Source organism: Castanea sativa, chromosome 4 (genome assembly GCF_040712315.1).
Source record: "Castanea sativa cultivar Marrone di Chiusa Pesio chromosome 4, ASM4071231v1".
Lineage (NCBI taxonomy): Eukaryota > Viridiplantae > Streptophyta > Magnoliopsida > Fagales > Fagaceae > Castanea > Castanea sativa.
Window position 1 is genome coordinate 11,308,638 of NC_134016.1, and position 24,819 is coordinate 11,333,456.

The 24,819-nt window shown below is 34.2% G+C and overlaps 2 protein-coding genes across 2 annotated transcripts; both read right to left on the reverse strand.

The window, feature by feature from the left end:
- Window positions 1-1,733: 1,733 nt before the first annotated feature.
- On the reverse strand, window positions 1,734-5,495 carry LOC142631898 (LEAF RUST 10 DISEASE-RESISTANCE LOCUS RECEPTOR-LIKE PROTEIN KINASE-like 2.1). The gene is made up of 3 exons (XM_075806246.1): window positions 4,706-5,495; window positions 3,001-3,039; window positions 1,734-2,912 (listed from the first exon to the last, which is right to left on the reverse strand). The coding sequence occupies exons 1-3, from the start codon at window positions 5,493-5,495 to the stop codon at window positions 1,804-1,806; spliced, it is 1,938 nt and encodes a 645-aa protein (XP_075662361.1). The 3' UTR covers window positions 1,734-1,803.
- Window positions 5,496-16,313: 10,818 nt separating this feature from the next.
- On the reverse strand, window positions 16,314-23,829 carry LOC142631899 (LEAF RUST 10 DISEASE-RESISTANCE LOCUS RECEPTOR-LIKE PROTEIN KINASE-like 2.5). The gene is made up of 3 exons (XM_075806247.1): window positions 23,004-23,829; window positions 17,776-17,814; window positions 16,314-17,686 (listed from the first exon to the last, which is right to left on the reverse strand). The coding sequence occupies exons 1-3, from the start codon at window positions 23,788-23,790 to the stop codon at window positions 16,578-16,580; spliced, it is 1,935 nt and encodes a 644-aa protein (XP_075662362.1). The 5' UTR covers window positions 23,791-23,829; the 3' UTR covers window positions 16,314-16,577.
- Window positions 23,830-24,819: the final 990 nt, after the last annotated feature.

The window sequence follows — 24,819 nt, forward strand, 5'->3', positions numbered from 1 at the left end:
ATGGGAGCCTGACTCGTAAGGGGTACAAAATGCGGTGTCTACATACTTTGGTAAGCCTCGGCCTGCCTTAGTCCAAGCATAGTGATGCATGTTGTATACATAGGCATGAAACCTTGCCGATACACTGTGGTGCACCTAACGTGAAACTTTACCAGATTTTCATCGTGAAAATGTGGCATCTTCTTGCTATATTCTCACCATGAAAGCTTGGTGAAGATAGCATTATGCGTGCCACGACGCACTTGATCTAAAATGCTGCCAAATTTTCGCCATGAAAATAAGGCGAAGTATTGTTGGATTTTTGTCATAGAAATTTGGTAGTAATTCCAATTTGCTAGCAAAGCATTGATAAATGCTACACACCTTTCCCAAATCAAACCTCAAAGCCTAAATTCTTTAAAGCCCCGAAAGCTACTGCTAATAGCTTGTTTCTATCAGTCAATGACCAAAAATTAATGGTTTACCATAACAAAGGATTTTTTCATGACAAGCATTGTGGGTGCCTAAAACCTTCCCCACATGTAACTAGACTTCTAAATCTAAGAATCAAAATTTTTTATTATCCATTTAGATTAGGAAAAACTTGACATTTTTTTAACCTAGGATTGGTAATAAAATCAAAATAGAGTCATGTGACTAATCATACCTAGAAATACCCAATGATTGGTGGCGATTCCTAAACTTTAATTAAAAATGGCTCATTAGTCATAGTTCACACCCAAATTGTGCATCATTCTCAAAAGGGGAAGAAAGGGGGAAGGGACTGCAAGTGCCTATCTCTTGTTTCCAGTCCTATCCACATGTGTGGAGAGCACACATTGCCTTCCAAGGTGGCCGAAGGCCATGAGACATCAACATGGTACCTCTCTTGTCTCATGGCATAGCAAAAAGCAGTATGTTGTTTCTCATTCCAGCACTGTAGCTGAGTATTATGCCTTTGTTGACATCACTGGTGAGCTTTTCTGGCTTTGATGGCTCTTGGCTAACCTGGATGCTCCATAACTCACTGAAACTCCTTTTTATTGTGATAATCGCAGTGCTATTTATATTACTCATAATGATGAATTCCATGAACACACCAAGCACATTAAAATTGACAGCCATATCACTCATCAGGATCTCATGAAAGGCAATCTTTGGTTGTACTCCATCTCCTCTACTGACCAACCTACTGATATCTTCACCAAGACTCACCCACCTAGTTGCCTTCGAGATCTTATATCCAAGCTCCAATTGGTTTCATCTTCGCCGCCTTGACTTTGAGGCAGGATGTTAGTATATAAGTTAGTTAGTCTAGCCCAATGGCTTGGGCCTAGCTTATTGTACTTGCAGTACACACATGTTACTTGTAATTAACACATATTGTGCCTATGTAATGTCCTCTCTTGTACACTATTATACACGCATCATATATACAAAATATATAGGCTATTTAATTAGTCTCTTTGTCTTTATATTGTTAACAACAATAATTTTTTTTGGAATCATCCTGTACGAGAACGGAATTTTAACATTCCATTTTTGGTATTAATTGTAGCCTTGATATTCTAATTATTTGGTCTGAGACCACAAAGTGAGAGCAAGAAATTCCAATTATTAGATCCATATCGAGACCACAAAGTTCAAAGTAAGACAAGCATGGTACTCTCATCTGCTTTCGTAGTCAAGAGTAAAACATATCATGTATAATTCAAGCCATAAATATAAGAAATTCATACATGTGATGACTGATGAGGAATGTTTCTTTTATTCCGCCCAATGTTGGATCTGTATTTTTCCTTGTAAATTGCGTTTGGCTCATTTTTACGAAGTTGTGCAAGAATCTACTGGTGACCCTTCAGGAGAACACAAGAAAGGCTTTGGAGGAATTTGTAAGGAATGAAGGGTTCCTTCTAACATCTCTACCACCTTATTCATGGATGGTCGATCGGATGGATTCGTCTGAATGCACCATAAACTCACCAGTATCATCTTCCTTGTTGTCTCTTGTTCCTCCGCTGTCATGACCCCACATGTTCTTCCACCCATACCTAGTTCAACTTCCTTATAAATACAATCTGGAAAATATTTTTCGCTACTGTTGGACACTCCATTATCAAAATTCTTTCTCCCTCCAACCATTTCAAGAACAAGCATTCCATAGCTATAGACATCAGATTTATGAGAGACTCCTCCAAAGTTCCGACTAAATACTTCTGGGGCAATATACCCTGCTGTTCCTCTCATGCCAAGCATTGATACAATGCTGTCTTTTCTTTGGCAGAGTTTAGCAAGACCAAAATCAGAGATTTTTGGGTTGAAATCTTCATCTAAAAGAATATTCTGAGGTTTTATGTCAAAATGCAGAATCCTTGTGCTACAACCTCGATGTAAATATTCTAGTCCTCGAGCAATGTCAACTGCAATTTTGTACAATATTTTCCATTCCAAACGACAATTTGTTGCTGAAGAATCTCGATGGTATATGAACTTGTCTAGAGATCCATTGGGCATAAATTCATATATTAGAGCTCGCTTGTTCTTTTCACAACTGAAACCTAAAAGAATGACTATATTAACATGAGAAGTCCTACTAATGCTTGCAACTTCATTAACAAAATCTTCTCCATTGCCTTTGGATTCACTTAGAACTTTTACTGCCACGAGCTTACCATCTGGTAGCTTTCCTTTGTATACACTGCTGTATCCTCCTTGCCCTAGTTTGTTTAAGAATGAGTTTGTCATCTTCTTGATCTCTGAATAACTATAATGCTTGGGAGCAATTGAACCATAACTCAATATAATTGCCTTGAGATTTTCGTCGTTTTTCCTTGCTGTCCTCCTAAAGATCAATGCCTTACTCAATTGTTCTCTTCTAAGGCAGCATATTATGATACAGACCACTATAATCACAAGCACAGCAGCCGCAATACCTGTAATTAAAGAAAGGCAACTTTGTCATGTGCAACCAATGTTAACCCGATTTTCATCTGACAACTTTGTCATGACTATAGTACATACCTATGACAATTTCACCAACAATTAGCTTGGAAGATGATCCTGTAGCACGAACATAATATCAGTACGAGTACATAGGAAGTGATAGTTAGTTAATAATACTATTAAGTGTGGAGGAAGTAAACCACAAGATTTAAACCGGAAAACAAAGAGATATTGCAACTCAGACAGCTAGAGGATCGAGTCATATAGAAATAGTGGAAGAGGACAAATACGGACTGAAAACAATATCGGCAAGGTAGTTAGCCTTTTCCGTAGACATTTTTTTTTTTTTATCCTTGAAGTCAAATCAATTTTGAATTTAACTTGATTGTTCATCCACTAGTACCTTGTCTAAATTTTATTTTTAGTTGGTTTGAAAATATTTTTAGTTTATACAGACTAAAATTGTAATTAGTATTTATTATTATTATTATTATTGTTGTTGTTGTTGTTGTTTGGAAAAGGTTAGAAGTAGCTTATAACACTCATAAACGTAAATAAACATGATAATTAATTATTCAAATTAAAAAAAAACCACCGCATTGTGTGTGGGATTATATATTTAATCTCTTAATTTAAATGTATTGAAAAGTAGTATCAAGAGCATCCAAATAGACAGATAACAAAATTGATAGACATGGTCGATTAGGATTTTCAAATGGGAATAGGACTAAATTGATAGACAATTGAGTTCTATCAAGAGCACCTAAATACACAAAGCAAGATTCATCGACAGGGTTGATAAATATTATCCCAGAACTTGACTTAGTTCTGATCCCATCTAAGTAGTTAGATCAAACATCCTAATCATCCATCAATTTCATATTCTCGCAAAGAGAACCAAGGAATTAGCCCATCATTGACCAGAGGAAAATATTTTACTTATTCTGAATTGAAAGCATAGCCTTTTGGGGGGAGGCAGACAATGACCCCTCTCCCAAATTTTTTTTTTTAATATTAGAATATATACTACATATTAATTTTAGCAATTTTGTTCTATAAAATTATACTTTGTCCCTTAATAATATTATTAATTCTTTTAAAAGTGATGTTATAGTCACAAAATTTTCTACAATAATTTTACAAACAATTGAGGTAGCAAATTCTTATTAATTTACATCTAAATTCACTACTTACAACACATTTTTACTTGTTAATAACCACTCATCACATCAATAATTTATAAAAAAACCTTTATAACTCTAGCACTTTCTTCTTTATAAAGACCATAAAAATAATCTATAAATTTAAAACAAAATATCCAAGCTATAAAAATTAGTCCAACAACAAAAACTATAAAGAAAAATTAAGTCTAATCAATCAATTTTACCTAAAACAAACAAAATGGCGTTTTAAAAAATTCTAAACAAGATAATTGTCCTTACCCAATAATATGCATCAAAATCACACATACCAAAAAAAAAAAAAAACCTCAGCAGCAAAGTCACCGCAGACAACTAGGAGCAAAGTCTTCCCCTAATTACAAATCCTAGCTTCATCCCTAATTGAAGGGAGCAACTTTTCTGATGCCAGATCTCATGGACTTGTATGATTTTCAAATATATGATGGATGCTATATTTGATCTTAAACGTTTGATCAGAGCTTTTCCTAAAAGTTTGATCTTAATCCTCTAGTCTGATGAAAACTATGGTATAGCTCTAAATGAAGTAGACAACTAGATAAGAAATGAAATAAGAATTTATGACTACAAAAATGGATGCTTACTTATTGATACAGTTCTACAACCGGATGCAAAAGTCCCGTATGTACAATGGCAAGCGAATGCACTCGTGGTTGGGTCGGAACCACACAGCCCTCCAGCCTTGAGGCATGTATCACACTGGGAATCACTTGCATCCCACCTCAACATGAAACCACTATCAATAGCTGCAATTACTGCATCATAAGTTGCAGTAGTTGGAACTGCTGATTGCAGAACAGGAACATTGACCCAGTAGTTGCATGCTCCAGTTAAGTTGCTAATTGTCAAAAAAGTCTGAAAGCTCTGGGTAAAGTAATTGATAAAGTTGGTACTGCTGTTTATGGAGCAATTAAACTGATAAAAGTCAAGATTTGGAAGAGCAGCTACAGGCGTGTGGCAATTATAATAGAGTGTCAGTTTCGTATCATCTGAAGTACTATAGGAAAATAAGTTGTTATCAATGGTGGTATTAACGAACGCAGCAGGGCAAATCGTGTCGAAGTAATCCGTCCTAGCAACCCTGAGAATCCGTGATGAGCTATTGATTTCAAGGACTCTGAAATTCATCGTAGTGATGTTGCTCTGCGGAACATTGCTGCTGCAGTCTAACTGAAAACTAGGGTGACCGCAGTAATTTGGTCGATTGGATCCCCAGAATGGATAACTGAGGTTCAAAAAGTTGCTACAATTAAATGGTGCCTCACAGGTGAGGTATAGCTCATTATCCGCAAGTAAAGATGTTGGAAAATGGATTAAGGTTATGGTTACTATCATCAAGGACAATTTGATGGTTGGAAAGAGATGGGGATGCATTTTGACAGAAGACACAGGGAGTGGGAGTGGTGTTGACACCAAATTGGGGGGTGTAAATTTTTGAAGCAAAATCTCTATTTGGAAGTTACATTGCGGGTCAACTCACCAATCACGTAGTGATTATTATTATTATTATTATTATTATTATTATTATTACTTTGAATGGTATCCTATGATATCTCTTAATATTAATAATAATAATATTTGTGTTGACTTCAGGAAGTAATGACTCAAGATTTTTCTAGCAAAGTTGCAGAAAAAAAAAACAAATGGGATTAGGAGGACTTTGGATTAGGAGGACTTTAATTTTTTTTAAGTTTTTGCTGAGCCAAAACACGTGAAGACTATCTATTGGTTTGTTTGGATAGAGGGGGAGCAAAGAGGAGTAGAGTAGAGTTAATTGAAAACTAAGCTAATTTCCAACCATCTCTACTCTACCTCCCTCTCAAGGTTGTCAAAATCGAGATTCTATGTAGGATCGTGAGAGATAGGTGGGTACGTAGATCGTAAGATTCTATATTATTTGAGAAAAAAACAATAAATACATATTTGTATGTTAAATAATCACATAAATTATACATTCATTGATATAATTATCATACATCAGTACATCCATTTGTAAGCATCATTTAAAGAGGCCAAAAACCTCAAAATGTGACACTTTGTTGAGGTATTTTTTATTTGGGTCCAATGGATACTCTCTTTACATTGGAGTAGAAAAACTTGGTCTATTTGGATCTTATTTTTCATTTAGGTCTAACTAAGCCTTTTGTCAAGTTAAAGAAAATTACAAGAAACCCAGATCGTTTAAGATTGTCAGAATCGTATGATTTTACCGATCTTGAACGATCACAAAAATTCTTGAAAGATTCTGATCATTTTGGGTAAGTGGGATAGTAAAATCGTAAGATCGTAGGATCCAAATCGGGATTTTGACAACCATGCTCCCTCTACTTTCCCTCTCCTTCAATCCAAACCGACCATAAGACTGGGAATTACTTGCATTCCAAGTTAACATGAAGCCACTATCGAAAGCTGCAATTACTGCATCATAAGTTGTAGTAGTTGGAAATGTTGATCGTAGAACTAGAACATTGGCCCATTAGTTGGATGCTACTAATTGTGGAAAAAGTCAAAGAGCTCTGGGTATATAAGTAATTGACAAAATTGGTACGTGTATGGAACAAACAATTAAACTGAAAAAACTCTAAAGACGAGTAAATTTTAGGTACTCTCGGAGTACGAAAAATGGTGCTTCATTATCTTATATTCATAGTGGAGTTCACTCATTAAATTCATGGTGAAGTTTACCATGAATATGAGAGAAATGAGTACTATTTTTCTGTACTCCGAGAGTATCTAAAAATTTTCTTAGTAAAGAGTAACTTAGAATTTAGCAAAAAATTAAAAAACAAAGATAGAAGAGAGGGAGAGAGAGAGAGAGAGAGAGAGAAATAAAAGAAATATATTTTTGAAGAACTTTTCTTATTTGTGAAGCAATCTAACTTTTCCATGGGTCACCATAGGATCCAGATCACATGCTAGAGCTACGAGCAATATCTATGGACCGTTGGGAAGAAATTTTAAAAAGTTAAAATTTTTATCTTTAAACAACCCATAAATAAAAGAAATTATTATTTTATTATTGGACGGCTGATAAAAAAAATTAATATATTAACTTCTGCTCCCAACCATCCAAATAAAAAAGAGTATTGCGTTGAATCTAATTTCATGATTTTATATATATATATATATATATATATATATAGTATTATGTCATTGTCAGGTAATGGTTTGGCTCCACCTATCATGAATTATAAATCGCTTTTTCGTTTATCAAAGTTTTGCATCGCTTTTGGAGCTGTTAAGGTCGAGGGAAGAAAGTCAATTTTGATGAAAAGTATCTGGTTTTGTTCAACTGGGAGTGACTTCTTGTCATGGTCATTAGAGTTAATTGTTAAGAAGGCCATCGATGTTAAGGTGTAATAGGTTGTAGGCTTTAAGTCTACTTTGTTTACTTGTAGAACACATATACTTGTACTATGTATTCTGCTTCTTATATAAAGGCACTCATGTATATTTTATTATTTGAGAAGTACAATACTATTCATTCAGTATTTCTAAGATAGTATTAGAGTCACTGCTCTGAATTTGTGGTATGTAATCTGCAGTCCTGTCTTCTTAGTATTCTCTGCTAACTCTGTTGTTGACGTCATCGTCAGAATCACCGTCGCCGTTGCCATCATACATTGAAAATCACTGCCATTCTAGTCACCGCCATAAAATTTTGCCCTGATGCCTCTAATCCTCGATACCACCCCAATCGTCTTCTTCTGATCTACATCATCAGAGAAGAATTGATGTCATCGGGCATCTCACGTGCCCTCATGCGCCGCCCAAAGTAATCTGCATAGAATACATGTGCCACACGCGCTCCATGCGCCATCAGACGATTCTGCTTCAACGCTCCTTGTGCCTCACTTGGCCACACGCCTACAGCAACCTATTGGCATCATTCTACTTACGTCAACTGCCATGACACCCCTAGCTTACGTCATTTGCCACATCATCGCTAGTCTTTGCTTACATCATCATTTGCATCATCTTTTTGACATCATCATTCCTCTGGTTGACTTTAACCGTTGACTTTTAAGCAGGTTTGACCAATTGTCTTTTTGAGAGTAGACTTTTTGCAATCCAGGTGCCCCTTACCTAGTTTTTCGTATAGATTTAATTTTTTTAGTCTTTTTTTTTTTGGCATATTTTGCTTCTAAATGAAGAACAAGGATAGGTCTTCTTTTTTATTGCAACAATCGTAGCCGGCAATCCAATAAACATTTTTGCAATTTTTGCAAACATCTTGGCCATAATATTGAGACTTGCTATCAACGCAACAAATTAGTTGTTTCCAATTCTACTGCTACTGTTGCTAACATTGAGAGTATCCAACCAATGACTCCTGTCTCCGCAAAGTCCAAGTCTTCTAGATCCACTATCACCATTTCCAAAGTTGACTTTCAAAACATCATCACTAATACCATTTGTATAGTTGGTAATGCATCTTATTCCTCTTCTCTTTCAATTTTATCTGGTATGTTTCCTTCCTCTTGGCTTATGGATTCTGCTTATTGCAACCACATAACATCTCACTCATCCTTATTTTCTCAACTTGAACCTGCACCACACCCTCTTAATATTCGCATAGCTAATGGTTCCATAATGTTTGGTCATATTATAGGTTCTATCTCGAACTCCAATCTTTCGGTTCTTGGGGTCTTTAATGTTCCTAATCTTTCATATAATTTATTTTTTATGGAACAATTAGCTGAGTTGGGTTATCGCATTACCTTTGATTATTCTAGATGTAATGTGTCGGATCCAAGGATGAGACAGGAGCTTAGGACCGATCCCACAGTTGGGTGTATTTTTCCCGTGGACAACCTTCGTCTTCCACCTGTTGCTCCTATTTTTTGTTGCTGGTGCAGCTATTGCAGTTTCTTCTGTTCATTCCCTTGCATTTTAGCGTGTCCAACTTGGTCACGCATCTTCCTCTCGGGTACAACACTTGACTTCTAAAGGTTTGTTAGGGTCAGGGTCCACAAAATTTTTTGATTGTGTTTTATGTCAGTTAGGAAACAACCAGCTTTGTCTTTCAATACTAGTGAATCTATGTCCATTGATATCTTTGACCTAATTCATTCTAATGTCTAGGGGCCTTCCTCTGTCTCTAGTATTGGTGGATCTCGATATTTTGTTATCTTTGTTGATAATTATTCCCGCTATTGCTAGATTTTACATATGAAATATCGTTCTGAATTATTGCAAATATATTCTAATTTTGCAAAAATGGTTGAAACTCAATTTTTCAAACAAATCAAAATTTTTCGATCTAATAATGCTCTTGATATACTCAATATGCTTTCCAAGCTACTTTGCATTTCTATGAAACTATTCATCAACTAACTTGTCCAGGTACCTCTCAGCAAAATGGTAGAGCCGAACGAAAATTTCGTCATATTCTTGACACTGTTCGTGCTCTCCTTCTTTCTGCCAAAGTTCCTGCTCCTTTTCAGGGTGAAACTACTTTTCATGCCGTTTATACTATTAATCGTATTCTCAGTCCTATCATTCAAAATCAAACTCCATATGAGTGCCTTTTTGAGTCACCTCCAGACTATTATCACCTTCTCCTCTGCCTGTTTCATTATTCATCAGCCACACGAGCATAATAAACTTGAGCGTCAGTCTAGACTTTGTTGTTTTCTTATCTCTTGTAGTGTTGTCTTGTAGGCTTTAGGCCCACCTTTTTTACTTGTATACCACACATACTTGTATTACACACTCTGCTTCCTATATAAAAGTACTAATTGTATATTTTATTACTTGAGAAATAAAATACTATTCATTTAGTATTTCTAACATGAAAAACATCGGTAAAAAGGATTCATTGGAGAGCATTCTTCTATGGGTGGATACAAGGCCAAACTCTCATCTTGGGTCCATACATTTAGTGCCAAGGTTCAAATGGGTTTCATCGAGCTACTCTCATTGTCTTCTGGTTATGTAATTTTGTGTTTTGTGAGCATCCTCGTTATTCTATCAAACTTGCAAACTTATGGCTATTAAGATATCCCCGAGGGTTGTTTATCAAAAAAAAGATATCCGCGGGGGTTAGTTTGCATTGGGACCTTTGTTTCTAGGTCATTTGTACACTCGGTTGGATGAGTTACATAGTGATAAGACTATGGGGAAACTTGTCTTGTGGTCACTTCATTGCTGCATTGTTGCATCCTTTAGGCTTTCCTACGCGAATTTTGTTCTAAATACTTGTCAAGTGCAAGAAGTTTTGTCATGCTAAATGTCACTACAAGGACTGTCCTGCTAAGATTACTTTGTATTGTGGGCAGATTCTCTGATTCGTTTCATTTTCATTGGGCTGGTTTGAAACGCCTTGGGTATAACGTCATCAAAGCCTAAAAATTTAATCATTAAAATCATAGCATTTTTTTCTTATAACCAAAAAAAAGTGCATTCATGTACTCTAACTCTACTACAAAATGTATAAAGAAACAGTAGCGACTTTAGAAATTTTTTCCAGAGTGTTCCTCAACACGCATAAATTACACAATCTAATAAAAAGAAAATTTCATATATTGACAACAACAACAATAAAAAAACACGCAATTACATAGAGTTTACAATTGTCTTCTACGAGTTTTCATATTTTGAAATCGTTGCATGATAGTCTCATTATCAATGCTACAAGCCACATCTTTTTCAAATATACACAACCAAGCAATCATTCATCCACTGATCTCCCATTCGATTGCTCAGTTCATTCTTTATTAATAAAATTATTAATTATTGTTGTTTAGTTGTTTTATTAATTTGTTTGTCTTTTATAAACTATAATTTGTTATATTGTTGTTTAATTAATTATAAAATTATTAATTGTTATTTAGCCTAACATAATTTAATTTGTTTGTCTTTTATAATATATTGGTTAATTATACTACTTTAATTATTGTTGTTTAGCCTAACAATAAACTTTATTGCTTTAATTTGTGTGCCCATCTACCCCCACCCCACTCAATAGACAAGCACAAGCCTCATGTCTGATGCCCCAATCACAAGAGCCAACTGCCAATTAGAAAATTTCACAATCACAAATCACAACACACATCACACAAAAAGCCAATTAATATCTCACCAACACACACCAATGGATAAGATAAAGCCAAATTCAAAAAGTAAAAAAAAACAAAATATTAATGAAGCTAAAATTCGGCCAGCCAATGAGCCAATCACAGACTCAGTTCAAAAGAGAGAGAGAGAGAGAGAGAGAGAGAGAGAGAGAGAGAGAGATTCAAAGAGAAAAAGAGGGAGAAATGCCTTAAGGGAAGGAGCATCGAGCACTGGAGCAGCCAAGGCACCGAGCGATCTTCGATGACGACAATGTGCTCCATTCTCCAATGAGCAAGTGAGCTGCAACGATGTGCTTTAGGTTTGCTTTAGGCTTTAGTGATTTCTGATTTAGAAGTAGTTTCTGATTTAGTGGTGATTTGCTCTATATTGGGTTTTTTTTTTTTTGTTGAGAATCCATGGGTAGTACCTTTGTAATCTGTTGGGCTTGCCTCTGTTGCAAAAAAAAAAATTTGGGCTTTTCTTTTTTGCTTGAAAGTGGAAAAATATATATATATATATATATATATATATATATATATATATATATATATATATATATATATTTAAATTTGAGGGTGTTCCTAATGTTGTGATTGAGGGTGTTCCTAACACAGATCAAATATAAACTTTTTTAATTATTATATATAAATTTTTTTTCAAGTCAGGGTGTTCTTAGGAACATCCTGAGATGCACATGGCGCCACCACTATAAAGAAATTTGATAAAATTTATGTACAGTACTTTAAGTGTTGTTCCTTAGGTTCTATCTTAAGACTTAGCTATGTGGTTATTTAACTAAAAAATACATATTCGTCCCATGAGAAAAAAGCCATATGACAAAATCTTAAAAGGGGAACCTAAGAAATAGTATCTAAGTACTGTACTTAAGTCTTGCCCAAAGAGATTTATGTAGTTATATATTTTCGTGAACATATGCTCTTAATAATCCAAAAATGAATGATTTATAAATGGAAAAATAAAAGGGAATATTAGAAGAAAAAAAAAAGAAGAGACTAATACTTATTGTATAATTTTTTAAGCTAAAATGCAAAACTGACCCTTTAACTTTCTTTAGATTTCATTTCAGTCCTCTAACTTTGTTTTCGTTCATTTCAATCCTCTAAGTTTCAGATCTATTCAATTAAGGCTTTTTCGTTAACTTTTATTAAAATTTTAAAAAAAAATCTGGAAAATATTGTCAATCATAAATTGAATTTTTTTAATTTAAAAAACTTGAAGAAAAATTTATAAAATTTAAAAATTAACCACAACATATAACAAAAGTTGATGGAAAAGTTTTAATTGAATAAATTTGAAAGTTAGAAGACTGAAATGAACAAAAGCAAAGTTAGAAGATTGAAATGAAATCTGAAGAAAGTAAGAGGGTCAGTTTTGTATTTTACCTAATTTATTTATATATATATATATAAAAGTAAAATTTAAAATTTATTTAACATTTATAGGGGGAGGGGAAATTGTTTTTAAGAGTCAGGGGTTAAGCCCCCTTTTCTGTCAATGCGTATGAAGAAAAAGTAAAAAAGGTTGATAAATTAAAATAGAAAATACTAAGCTACTATAAATTTAACCACATAAATTATACAAATTGAAATAACAATAAATGTAATTGGTAGATTTTAACAACATAATACATGAATGTTGCATATGTAATAAAATTTGTAGTTTTTTTCTTTTCTTTTTCTTTTGAGAATCAAATGTGTTGGATGCACCATAGTCCAGCCCATGAAGCATAAAAGCCCAAGTGATGAAGACTCCCATATCAAGTTGAAATAAGAGAACATGGTCAGTATGTACTTTGTGAGTTCCTAGGAGTCCAGCCGCATCTAATCACTACTCTTTAATGAGTTTGTGATAGACTTGAACAGCAAGGAGTCTTTATTCCTTGCAAAGTACTGTACAAGGTGCTAAAAAAAGATGAACATACAAATGAATTGAGAAAGTAGCCAAGAGGAAGCAGCCTAGAAAAAGAAGACAGCCAAGAGAGAGAGTTGTGTGTGGAGAAGAAAAATAGAAAGGAGAGAGCAAAGTGTTGCCGCATTTGAGAAAGATAATTAGTGTGTGTGTGTGTGTGAGAGAGAGAGAGAGAGAGAGAGAGAGAGAGAGAGAGCAAAGAAAAATAAGAGAGATTTTTCTTTAGCCGTGAGATATACATAAGAATTATTGTAATTGATTTGATAATAGTGAAATTATTTGGAGTTTGTCTTGTGATTTTTCCCTTCAAAGAGAAAGAGTTTTCCACATACATATTTGTGTTTTGTGTGTGATTGCTATTTTAGATTGCTAATATTGTGATAAGATAATTTGGGACCCAATAAGTGGTATCAGAGCTAAGGTTAGAGTAGAAGCGATGGTCGGAAAAGAAGGCAAGGCTTTAGGAATTGAGAAGTTTGATAGAGGAGACTTCGGGTATTGGAGGATGCAGGCTGAAGATTATCTCTATGAGAAGAAATTGCATTTGCCTCTTTTAGGGACAAAACCTGAAACTATGACTCACATGAAAAACCCTAGCATGTGAAACCCTATCATGCCATTCATCTCAGACAAAGGCAGCAATACCTCAAGGCAACAACTTAATCATGGCAATCATAAGATCATATAAACATCTATACTCAAAATCAAACATCATACAAAACATATTTATCACAAAAGATGCATGTTCATATCAATGCATGAACTACCTTTACTTACCTTGCAGCAACCCAGCACCTATGGCATTATGTATGAGTATGTGAATGCATGTACGTAACATCTTAAACAAGAAAACCCTAATCTAACAAGTTAACAAGCAAACAAGCAAATAAAATATGTGAAACAAGAACTCATATACATATATGTGTGTGTGTGTGTGTGTGTGTGTGTGTGTAAAAGAACTTAAATAGAGGCAAGATATGTGAAACAAGCAAACCAAACAGAGTAGAAATTTGAATCAGGGTTTCTGGACAAATGCTTGCTTATGCAGACAGAGGCCTGGGTACCTAGGATTTGACATGCGTGCGCCTGCTCACGACATGCATGCGTAGGATTGTTCAAAAACCCTAACCCAAAAACATGAAACAGAAAAATAGAGCAAAAAAGAAAAACATAAATCTAACAACCTAGCATACTTGTAAACGTCAAACAAGCATAACACTAAACTAAACACGTATATATAAACATAAACTAAACAAGAAAAACATATTAAAAAGACAAAAGAAAGATAGAAAAGAAAAGAAATCTAGAATGAATACCTTCAAGCAAAAAACTCGTAGGCTTGATTTTTTATTGTTCCCTTTAGTCAAATCTATCACAATACAATAAAAACAGTGATTAGAAACTTTAAACTCAAAGTATTTGGGTCATAAAAAGTCTCAATCAAACAAAATTGACTTCAGGGTGTTTTGTGAAAAACTCCCTTTTGATTCACTATTGTCTTTTCTAGTAAATATTTTTCTCATGGAATTTCTATGTGTTTTGAAAATGTACCATGTAAAGCTTTATATAGTTAAAAAAAAGGGGTTTGGAATGGCTCCTAGACGGTGTGAGATTCATTCCAAATCTCAGCCATTATGTTTCTACGTACGCAGAATTGTGCCTTTGTATGCATGCTTTGGACCACGTACGTAGGCCATTGCCCACAAACATGGGCCGAGGGCCACTTTGGTCTTTTATTTTCAAAAATAGATTTTTACTCATTTAAAAAGTTATATTTTTCATTTTAACATTTCTCAAGTCAATTTGATATCTGATTGTGCTCTAAATTTACCTTAGGCCTTAGAGTTTAAGCATCATTGGAAAACGGGAGCCTGAGTCGTAAGGGGTACAAAATGCAGTGTCTACATACTTTGGTAAGCCTCAACCTACCTTAGTCCGAGCATAGTGATGCATGCTGTATACATAGGCATGAAACCCTACTGATGCATTGTGGTGCACCTAATGTGAAACTCTACTGGATTTTCGTCGTGAAAATGTGGAATCTTCTTGCTATATTCTCACCATGAAAGCTTGGTGAAGATGTGTTATGCGTGGCATGATTCATTTGATCAGAAATGCTGCCGAATTTCCACCACGAAAATAAGGCAAAGTACTGTCGGATTTTCATCATGGAAATTTGGTAGTAATTCCAATGTGCTAGCAAAGTATTGATAAAGGCTACACACCTTTCCCAAATCAATCCTCAAAGCCTAAATTCTTTAAAGCCCTGAAAGCTATTGTTAATAGCTTGTTTTTATCTGTCAATGACCAAAAATTAATAGTTTACCATAACAAAGGATTGTTTCATGACAAGCATTGTGGGTGCCTAACACATTTCCCACATGTAACCAAACTTTTCAATCCAAGAATCAAGATTTTTTATTATCCATTTAGATTAGGAAAAACCTGACATTTTTCTTAACCTAGGATTGGTAATAAAATCAAAATAAAGTCATATGACTAATCACACCTAGAAATACCTAATGATTGGTGGCAATTCCTGAACTTTAATTAAAAATGACTCATTAGTCATAGTTCACACCCAAACCATGCATCATTCTCAAAAGGGGAGAGCTTTGATGGCTTTGATGGCTCTTGGCTAACCTAGATGCTCCACAACTCACTGAAACTCCTTTTTATTGTGATAATCGCATTGCTATTTATATTATTCATAATGAAGTCTTCCATGAACACACTAAGTACATTAAAATTGACAGCCATATCACTCATCAGGATCTCATGAAAGGCAATCTTTGGTTGTACTCCATCTCCTTTGCTAACCAACCTATTGATATCTTCACCAAGACTCACCCACCAAGTTGCCTTTGAGATCTTATATCCAAGCTCCAATTGGCTTCATCTTCGCCGCCTTGACTTTGAGGTAGGATGTTAGTATATAAGTTAGTTAGTCTAGCCCACTAGCTTGGGCCCAATGTATTGTACTTGCAATGCACACATATTACTTGTACTTCACACATATTTTGCCTATGTAATGTCCTCTCTTGTACAATATTATACACACATCATATATACAAAATATACAGGCTATTTAACTAGTCTCTTTGTATTTATATTGTTAACAACAATAAATGTTTTTGGAATATTCCTGTACAAGACAGAATTTTAACATTCCATTTTTGGTATTAACTGTAGCCTTGATATTCTAATTATTTGGTCCATCATTTGGTCCATAGTGAGACCACAAAGTGAGAGCAAGAAATTCCAATTATTAGATCCATATCGAGACCATAAACTAAGACAAGTATGGTACTCTCATCAGCTTTCGTAGTCAAGAGTAAAACATATCATGTATAATTCAAGCCATAAATATAAGAAATTCATACATGTGATGACTAATGAGGAATGTTTCTTTTATTCCGCCCAATGCTGGATCTGTATTTTTCCTTGTAAATTGCTTTTGGCTCATTTTTACGAAGTTGTGGAAAAATCTACTGGTGACCTTTCAGGCGAACACAAGAAAGGCTTTGGAGGAATTTGTAAGGAATGGAGGGTTCCTTCTAACATCTCTACCACCTTATTCATGGATGGTCGATCAGGTGGATTCGTCTGAATGCACCATAAACTCACCAGTATCATCTTCCTTGTTGTCTCATGTTCCTCCGCTGTCATGACCCCATATGTTCTTCCACCCATACCTAGTTCAAGATCCTTATAAATCCAATCTGGGAAATATTTTTCGCTACTGTTGGACACTCCATTATCAAAATTCTTTCTTCCTCCAACCATTTCAAGAACAAGCATTCCATAGCTATAGACATCAGACTTATGAGAGACTCCTCCAAAGTTTCGACTAAATACTTCTGGGGCAATATACCCTATTGTTCCTCTCATGCCAAGCATTGATACAATGCTGTCTTTTCTTTGGCAGAGTTTAGCAAGGCCAAAATCAGAGATTTTTGGGTTGAAATCTTCGTCTAAAAGAATATTCTGAGGTTTTATGTCGAAATGCAGAATCCTTGTGCTACAACCTCGATGTAAATATTCTAGTCCTCGAGCAATGTCAACTGCCATTTTGTACAATGTTTTCCATTCCAAACGACAATTTGTTGCTGAAGAATCTCGATGGTATATGAACTTGTCTAGAGATCCATTGGGCATAAATTCATATATTAGAGCTCGATTGTTCTTTTCACAACTGAAACCTAAAAGAGTGACTATATTAACATGAGAAGTCCTACTAATGCTTGCAACTTCATTAACAAAATCTTCTCCATTGCCTTTGGATTCACTTAGAACTTTTACTGCCACGAGCTTACCATCTGGTAGCTTTCCTTTGTATACACTGCTGTATCCTCCTTGCCCTAGTTTGTTTTTGAATGAGTTGGTCATCTTCTTGATCTCTGAATACCTATAATACTTGGGAGCAAGTGAACCATAATTCAATATAAATGCCTTGACATATTTATCGTTTTTCCTTGCTGTCCTCCTAAAGACCAATGCCTTACTCAATTGTTCTCTTCTAAGGCAGCATAGTATGATACAGACTACAATAATCCCAAGCACAGCAGCCGCAATACCTGTAATTAATGAAAGGAAACTTTGTCATGTGCAATTAATGTTAACTCAATTCTCATTTGACAACTTTGTCGTGACTATATTTACATACCTATAACAATTTCACGCAGCTTGGACTTGGAGGATGATCCTATAGCACAAACATAAACATAATATCAGTGAGAGTACATAGGAAGTGGTTGTTAGTAAATGCTTAATACCATTAAGTGTCAAGGAAGTTAACCACTAGATTTAACCCGAAAAACAAAGAGTCAGGGGTGGCTCAACAGTAGAAGCAACTCATGCCATTGCCTAAGGCCCCCATAAAAAAACAGCCCCGGATCAGCAAAATTTAAAAATATAATCTCAAATATTAATTATTACTTATCCAATGCTGTATTTTTTTTAAAAAAAGACCTGTCGGAGAAAATTTAGGATTATTAATTAACTTGGAAAGAATTAATTAAGTCCCAAAATTTAGCCAATACATAAAAATTTCAATCTTAATGTACGCGTATTTTGTTTGACTCTCTCTTTCAAACGGTCAAAATTCTGACTAATTTGAGTCTCCTAGTCACTAAAAAGTGAAAACATAGACCAAACTTTTCTCTATCTTTCCGAAAATCCTAAACTTAAATTGATTACTTGAAGAGGCTGAAATATTCTCCCAGATTATGGAAAATTGCTGCTAGATCTTCCATCTTTACTTGAAATGGTAGTGTCAGACAATATTTTTCCTTTTTTAAGAACATGGTAGAGGACCTAGAGGTTATGGGTTTTTGAGGCAAATGGTTGGTAAAGACTCCTCTAGTGGTTGTATTACAGTGACCACACTCTTCTAGATCTATCCTTTTGTTCTTTTTCAATCTTTCTTTTTTAATTCATTAATTCTCATTTTAAAATATAAAGAAAAATCTAACACTAAACTGTATAGCCATTTGATTCGTTGTTTCTTGGTCTAATTAGGCGTTCTTTATTAGTTTATGCATTCATTTAGCTTTTGTTTTTCAGTTTTTATTTTTTGAAAAGTGTGGGAGGATGAAAAGCCGAGGAGAGTAATGAGTGAGAAGAGATCAACACCGAAAGAGCACACCTCGGGAAGTTCTATCAGAAGTCTCAGAGCTAAATATGACAACACAACCACAAACCCAAGAAGATTAGAATGCCTAAGAATCCCGAGGATACTGATACGTCCTTGGAAGGTCGGAAGTCTAGTTCTGAAGACCATCAGGCACATACCGAGGAAAAAAGGAAAGTTTGTTATCAAGCAAGAGAAGGAAGAGTACAAAGCATCCATTACTCCCGCATATAATGCTATGTACCCACTTAGCTAACTACATTAATGGTGAAATGACCCCTGAACAATGTCATCATAACTCACAACCTAATAGAGAAACCTTCTAGTAAGGCCTTGATGGGACAAATATCAGGGTAAAAAGTCCTAGCCCTCCAGGTGGAAAGCCAGGATACAACCTGGATGACTATATAAGAGAGAGATCTCTATAAAGTGGGGGATGAAGCATTTTGAGATAAGAAAAAAGAGAGTGATAGCCTTGTAACATAAGAACAAGTGTAAACCTACAACTCAAACTAAACCCGAGAAGCATAACTTAATCAATTCCAGACTAGTATTATTCAATTTCCTTGACTTATAAGATAAGAACAAGTGGGGAATGAAGCATTTTGAGATAAGAAAAAAGAGAGTCATAGCCTTGTAACATAAGAACAAGTGTAAACCTACAACTCAAACTAAACCCGAGAAGCATAACTTAATCAATTCTAGACTAGTATTATTCAATTTCCTTGACTTACATATGTCCCAAGCTCGTATCCCAATCTCACTTGATCAATTCATTTTCAAAAGGATAACTAAGGTTGATTTGCATCCCATCTCTATAAATAAATTGTGCGAGGTTAGAATTTAGCTTAGTCTATTTTGACTCGTCACAAAAAGTATTTATTCTATTTGGTTTTATTAGATAAATCTGTGAATTTGGATACAAAAAACTTTAAATTTATTTTTAAATCGAATCTCAAAAAGATCTCTAGACTAATTTGTCACTAGCAATAAAAAAATATAACTAAAAATTCAGTTGAAAATCTTATAAATGAACAATAAATTTATAAAATAGAGTTAGAAGATAATGAAATAATTATTAATTAAAAAAGAAGATTTTAAAAGAACTTGAATACAAAAACTTAATTAATAATTTTGCATCTTACAAAGCAAAGAAAAAAAAATTATATATAAATTTAATAATATAGAGTAGATATCTAGACAGCAGAAAAGATCCCATCTAAAAGTTTCGCCTAAAACCTTAAAATATCTTGGGCCAGCCTGCAAAGAGATATTGCAACTCAGGCAGCTAGACGATCGAGTCATATAGAAATAATGGAAGAGGACAAATACGGACTGAAAACAATATTTGCAAGGTAGTTAGCCTTTTCCGAAGACATTTTTTAGCATCCTTGAAGTCAAATCAATCTTGAACTAACTTGATTGTTCATCCACTATGTCTAAATTTTATTTTTAATTGGTTTGAAAATATTTTTAGTTTATACAGACTAAAATTGTAATTAGTATTTATTTTTATTATTATTACTAGTTGTAGCTAATTTGGATACAACATTAAATTTTTTTTTTCTGTTAATATATAATGTTCAACAACAATCTAACATTTAGTATTTATTGTGAAAATACTGTAAACATAATATTTCTTATATAGATATCTATATAGATACAAGAAAAATGATGAAAATACTACAAAAAATTTATTAAAAAACTAATAAAATAAAGTGGCAAGAATGTGTTTGAAACTTCCCACCGACATATTATGTAACTTATTCATTTAAGTTGATTCCCAAAAGGTGGAATTAATAATGGTTGCCTTCCAAAAGTCTTGAGCACTAATAAAGTTACCAATAAAACAGTCAATCATGGTGTGCCGATTTTGTATCTTTCTCGTTTTATATGGTAAATTGGTAATCACCAATAATGCGATCAAGCTCGACGTGCTTCATTTTGTTTCTTTTATATGTAAATTTTAAAAAGAAAAAATTATAGGAAAAAAAAAACAATTAATATTTTGAAATTTTTTTTCATTTTTCATAAAAATAATATCAAATTTTTTTTAAAATGAATTATTAATCATTGGTCTAAAGACACTCGTTAGCATAACCCTATATAAATTTATATAAGTCTCTCAGAAGTCAGAAGTAGGTTATACCAATCATGCACGGCCAGATTACCAATTGAGAAAGTAAAAGAAGAAATTTAAAAAAAAAAAAGTTTCACAGGACAAAGAAAACCTCTTAGCACATCAAACCCTCTTACAATACCTATTATTATTATTATTATTATTTGAGAGATAGAAAACCTATTAACTTAAAGACAGTAAAACTAAGATTTAAAAAAATGGAAAAAAATATAGATGAGTAATATTAAGTGGCAGGTTTTCTTTAAAAAAAAAAAAAAAAAACCTTTATCACGTAATTGTGTAGTGAATGCAGCACTACTTCTATCCTTACTTTGGTTTGGTCAGGCAGCAGAGAGTCGAAAGCAAGATCAGTTCCAGTCATTACGATAATTAGATCTTGGCTTGTAATAATTTCATAATTAGAATTCAGGCCTCTTGTATATATCTTGCAGAGAAAAAGTGTATTTTAGTTTAAGATTCCCTTAGGTTTTACTTTAATTAGTTGCTAACCGGTGCGATGCACAGAAAAACTTAGTATGTTTTCTTCGTCTTTGTTATCGTCTCTTTCAATTCTCTGTTTCTTCTGAATCTTCATGCTTTTTAACATGGCTTCAATTTGCTTTGTGTGTTTAGTGATGATGTGGAAAATTGTTATATATTAATATATAGATTATTTTTTAGAAAATGTTAGAAATAGCTTATAACACTCATAAATGTATATAAACATTTGAATTAATTATTCAAATTAAAAAAAAAAATCATCCCAATGTGTGTGGGATTATATATTTAATCTCTTAATTTAAATGTATTGAAAAGTAGTATCCAAGCATCCAAATAGACAGAGAACAAAATTGATAGACAGGGTTGATTAGGATTTTCAAATGGGAATAGGAGAAATTTCGGACCCTGATGGACTAAATTGATTGACAATTGAATTCTATCAAGAGAACCCAAATAAAAAGAACAAAATTCATAGATAGGGTTGATAATAGGAATGCGGTCAAGGACGGTTAGGTGTATACGTTTGAAAAATCCAAATACTAGAAAACGTTTGAAAAATCCAAATACTAGAAAAGGTTAATCAATTTTGCAATCTCAGATTAGGTCTAGCAGTAAATGGAGAAATTATAATATTTTTGTAGTGAATTACATCATTTGTCCACCATTTTACTTAATGACCATCCACCTGTTTAAAATTGTTAAACAAAAAACTTTTTTTAAACATAAACTAACTAATAACTCAGTAATTTTAAATAGATATAAGTTTTTTAGTAAAATGGGGATAATTAAAATGATCTAAAAATTTCATAATTTCTCATGGCTCACATTGTTACAGCACATAATTGCTACCAGAGGATGTCGGTGTCTAAAGCGTAATCCTTTATAAATGTTATCCCAGAACTTGACTTGGTTTTGATCCAATCCAAGTAGTTAGATCAAACATACTAATCGTCCATCAATTTCATATTCTCGCAAAGAGAACCAAGGAATTAGACCGTCATTGATCAGAGGAAAATATTTACTTATTCTTGAATTGAAGGGAGCAACTTTTCTGATGCCAAGACAAATTCAACAATGACGATGGTGGTGGGTATTCAAATCGACTGTAGGTCTTCTTGGACTTGGTGGCGGAACGGTGGCTGTGACTGGAATTGACAGCGCTGATGAACTTATGTCGGTGGCGTTGGGCGGAAGTTGGTAGTAGGGGGGTTGGAGACGAATATGTGTTGGGGTTTTTTCTTTCTTATTTATTTCAGGTAAGGTAAATAAAATAGCATAAAATTAGGGATTAAGGGACATGTTGCTCATTTAGATTTGTGGAGCATGGTATGGAACAAAGAGTGTGGGACAGATGATTTTGATTCAGGTCACATGGACTTGTATGATGTATATATGATGTTCAAATATATGATGGATGCAATATTTGATCTTAAACGTTTGATCAGACTTTTTCCTAAACATTTGATCTTAATCCTCTAGTGTGATGAAAACTATGGTATAGATGCAGTTTGGCTAGCTGAAGGAAAAAAATGAGAGTAGCACAAGGCAGTTACCAATATAGAAGTAACTGAGCATCTAAACGACGTAGACAACTAGACAAGAAATGAAATAAGAATTAATAACAACAAAAATGGATGCTTACTTGTTGGTACAGTGCTACAACCGGATGGAAAAGTCCCGTTTGTACAATAGCAAGTGAATGTACTCGTGGTTGGGTCGGAACCACACAGCCCTCCAGCCTTGAGGCATGTATCACACTCGGACTTACTTGCAGTCCACTCCAGCGTGAAACCGCTATCAATAGCTGTAATTACTGCATCATAAGTTGCAGCAGTTGGAACTGCTGATCGCAGAACAGGAACATTGACCCAGTAGTTGCATGCGCCCGTAAAGTTGCTAATTGCCCAAAAATTCTGAGAGCTCTGGATATAGTAATTGATAAAGTTGGTATTGTTTATGGTGCAATTAAACTGATAAAAGGTCAAATTTGGTTGAGCAGCTGGAGGAGTACGGCAATTATAATAGAGTGTCAGGTTCGTATTATCTGAAGTAATATAGGAAAATAAGTTGCTACCAATGGTGGTATTAACGAACGCAGCAGGGCAAATCGTGTCCAAGTAATCTGCCCTAGCAACCTTGAGAGTCCATGATGAGTAATTGATTTCCAGGACTCTGTAATTCATGGCAGCGATGTTGATCTGCGGAACATTGCTGCTGCAGTCTAGCTGAAAACTAGGGTGACCGCAATAGTTTGGCCGATTGGATGCCCAGAATGGATAACTGAGGTATTCAAGGTTGCCACAGTTAAATGGTGCCTCACAAGTGAGATATTGCTCATTATCCGCAAGCAAAGATGTTGGAAAATGGATTAAGGTTATGGTTACTATGATCAAGGACAATTTGATGGTTGGGAAGAGATGGGGATGCATTTTGACAGAAGACAGAGGGAGGGGGAGTGGTGTTGACGCCAAATTGGGGGTCTAAATTTTTAAAGCAAAATCTCTACTTGGAAGTTACATTGCGGGTCAACTCACCATTCATATAGTGATTATTATTATTATTATTATTTTGAATGGTATCCTATGATATCTCTTAATATTAATAATAATAATATTTCTGTGTGTTGACTGCAGTAAGTAATGACTCAAGATTTTTCTAGCAAAGTTTCAGGAAAAAACAAACGGGATTAGGAGGACTTCAATTGTTTGAAGTTTTTTTTGAGTCAAAACACGCTTAAGACTATCTATTGGTCTGAATAGGGGAGGGGGGAGAGTAAGGGAAGTAGAATAAAGTTAGTTAAAAATTAAAACTAATTTTTAGCCAACTCTATTCTACCTCTCTCCTCCCCTTTAATCCAAACAAACCATAAAACTGAGAGTTACTTGCATTCCAAGTTAACATGAAAGCCACTGTCAAAAGCTGCAATTACTGCAGCATAAGTTGTTGCAGTTGGAAATGCTGATAACAGAACTGGAACATTGACCCAGTAGTTGCATGCTGCTGATTGTGGAAAAAGTCAAAGAGCTCTGGGTATATAAGTAATTGACAAAATTAGTACTGTGTATGGAACAAACAATTAAACTGAAAAAAGGTATAGGGTGAACTCTAATAAAAACGATTAATTTTTTGGTACTCTTGTAGGGTAGAGAATAATGTTTTTTTCTCTCACATTCATGATGAAGTTCATTTATTAAATTCACGGTAACATTTACTATGAATGTGAGAGGAGAGAGTACTATTTTTTCGTGCTCTAAAAATATCTAAAAATTTCCCCTAAAAAGACTAACTCAGAATTTAGTAAAAAATTTAAAGAGAGAGAAAAATAAAAGAAATATATTTTTGAAGACTCTTTTCAGGTAAGACCCTAAAAAAACTTGTTTGCTATTAAATCTAATGGCTATGAAGAAATCTGTCAAACTAAAAATCTAAGTGATTGTAAAAAATAATAATAATAAAAA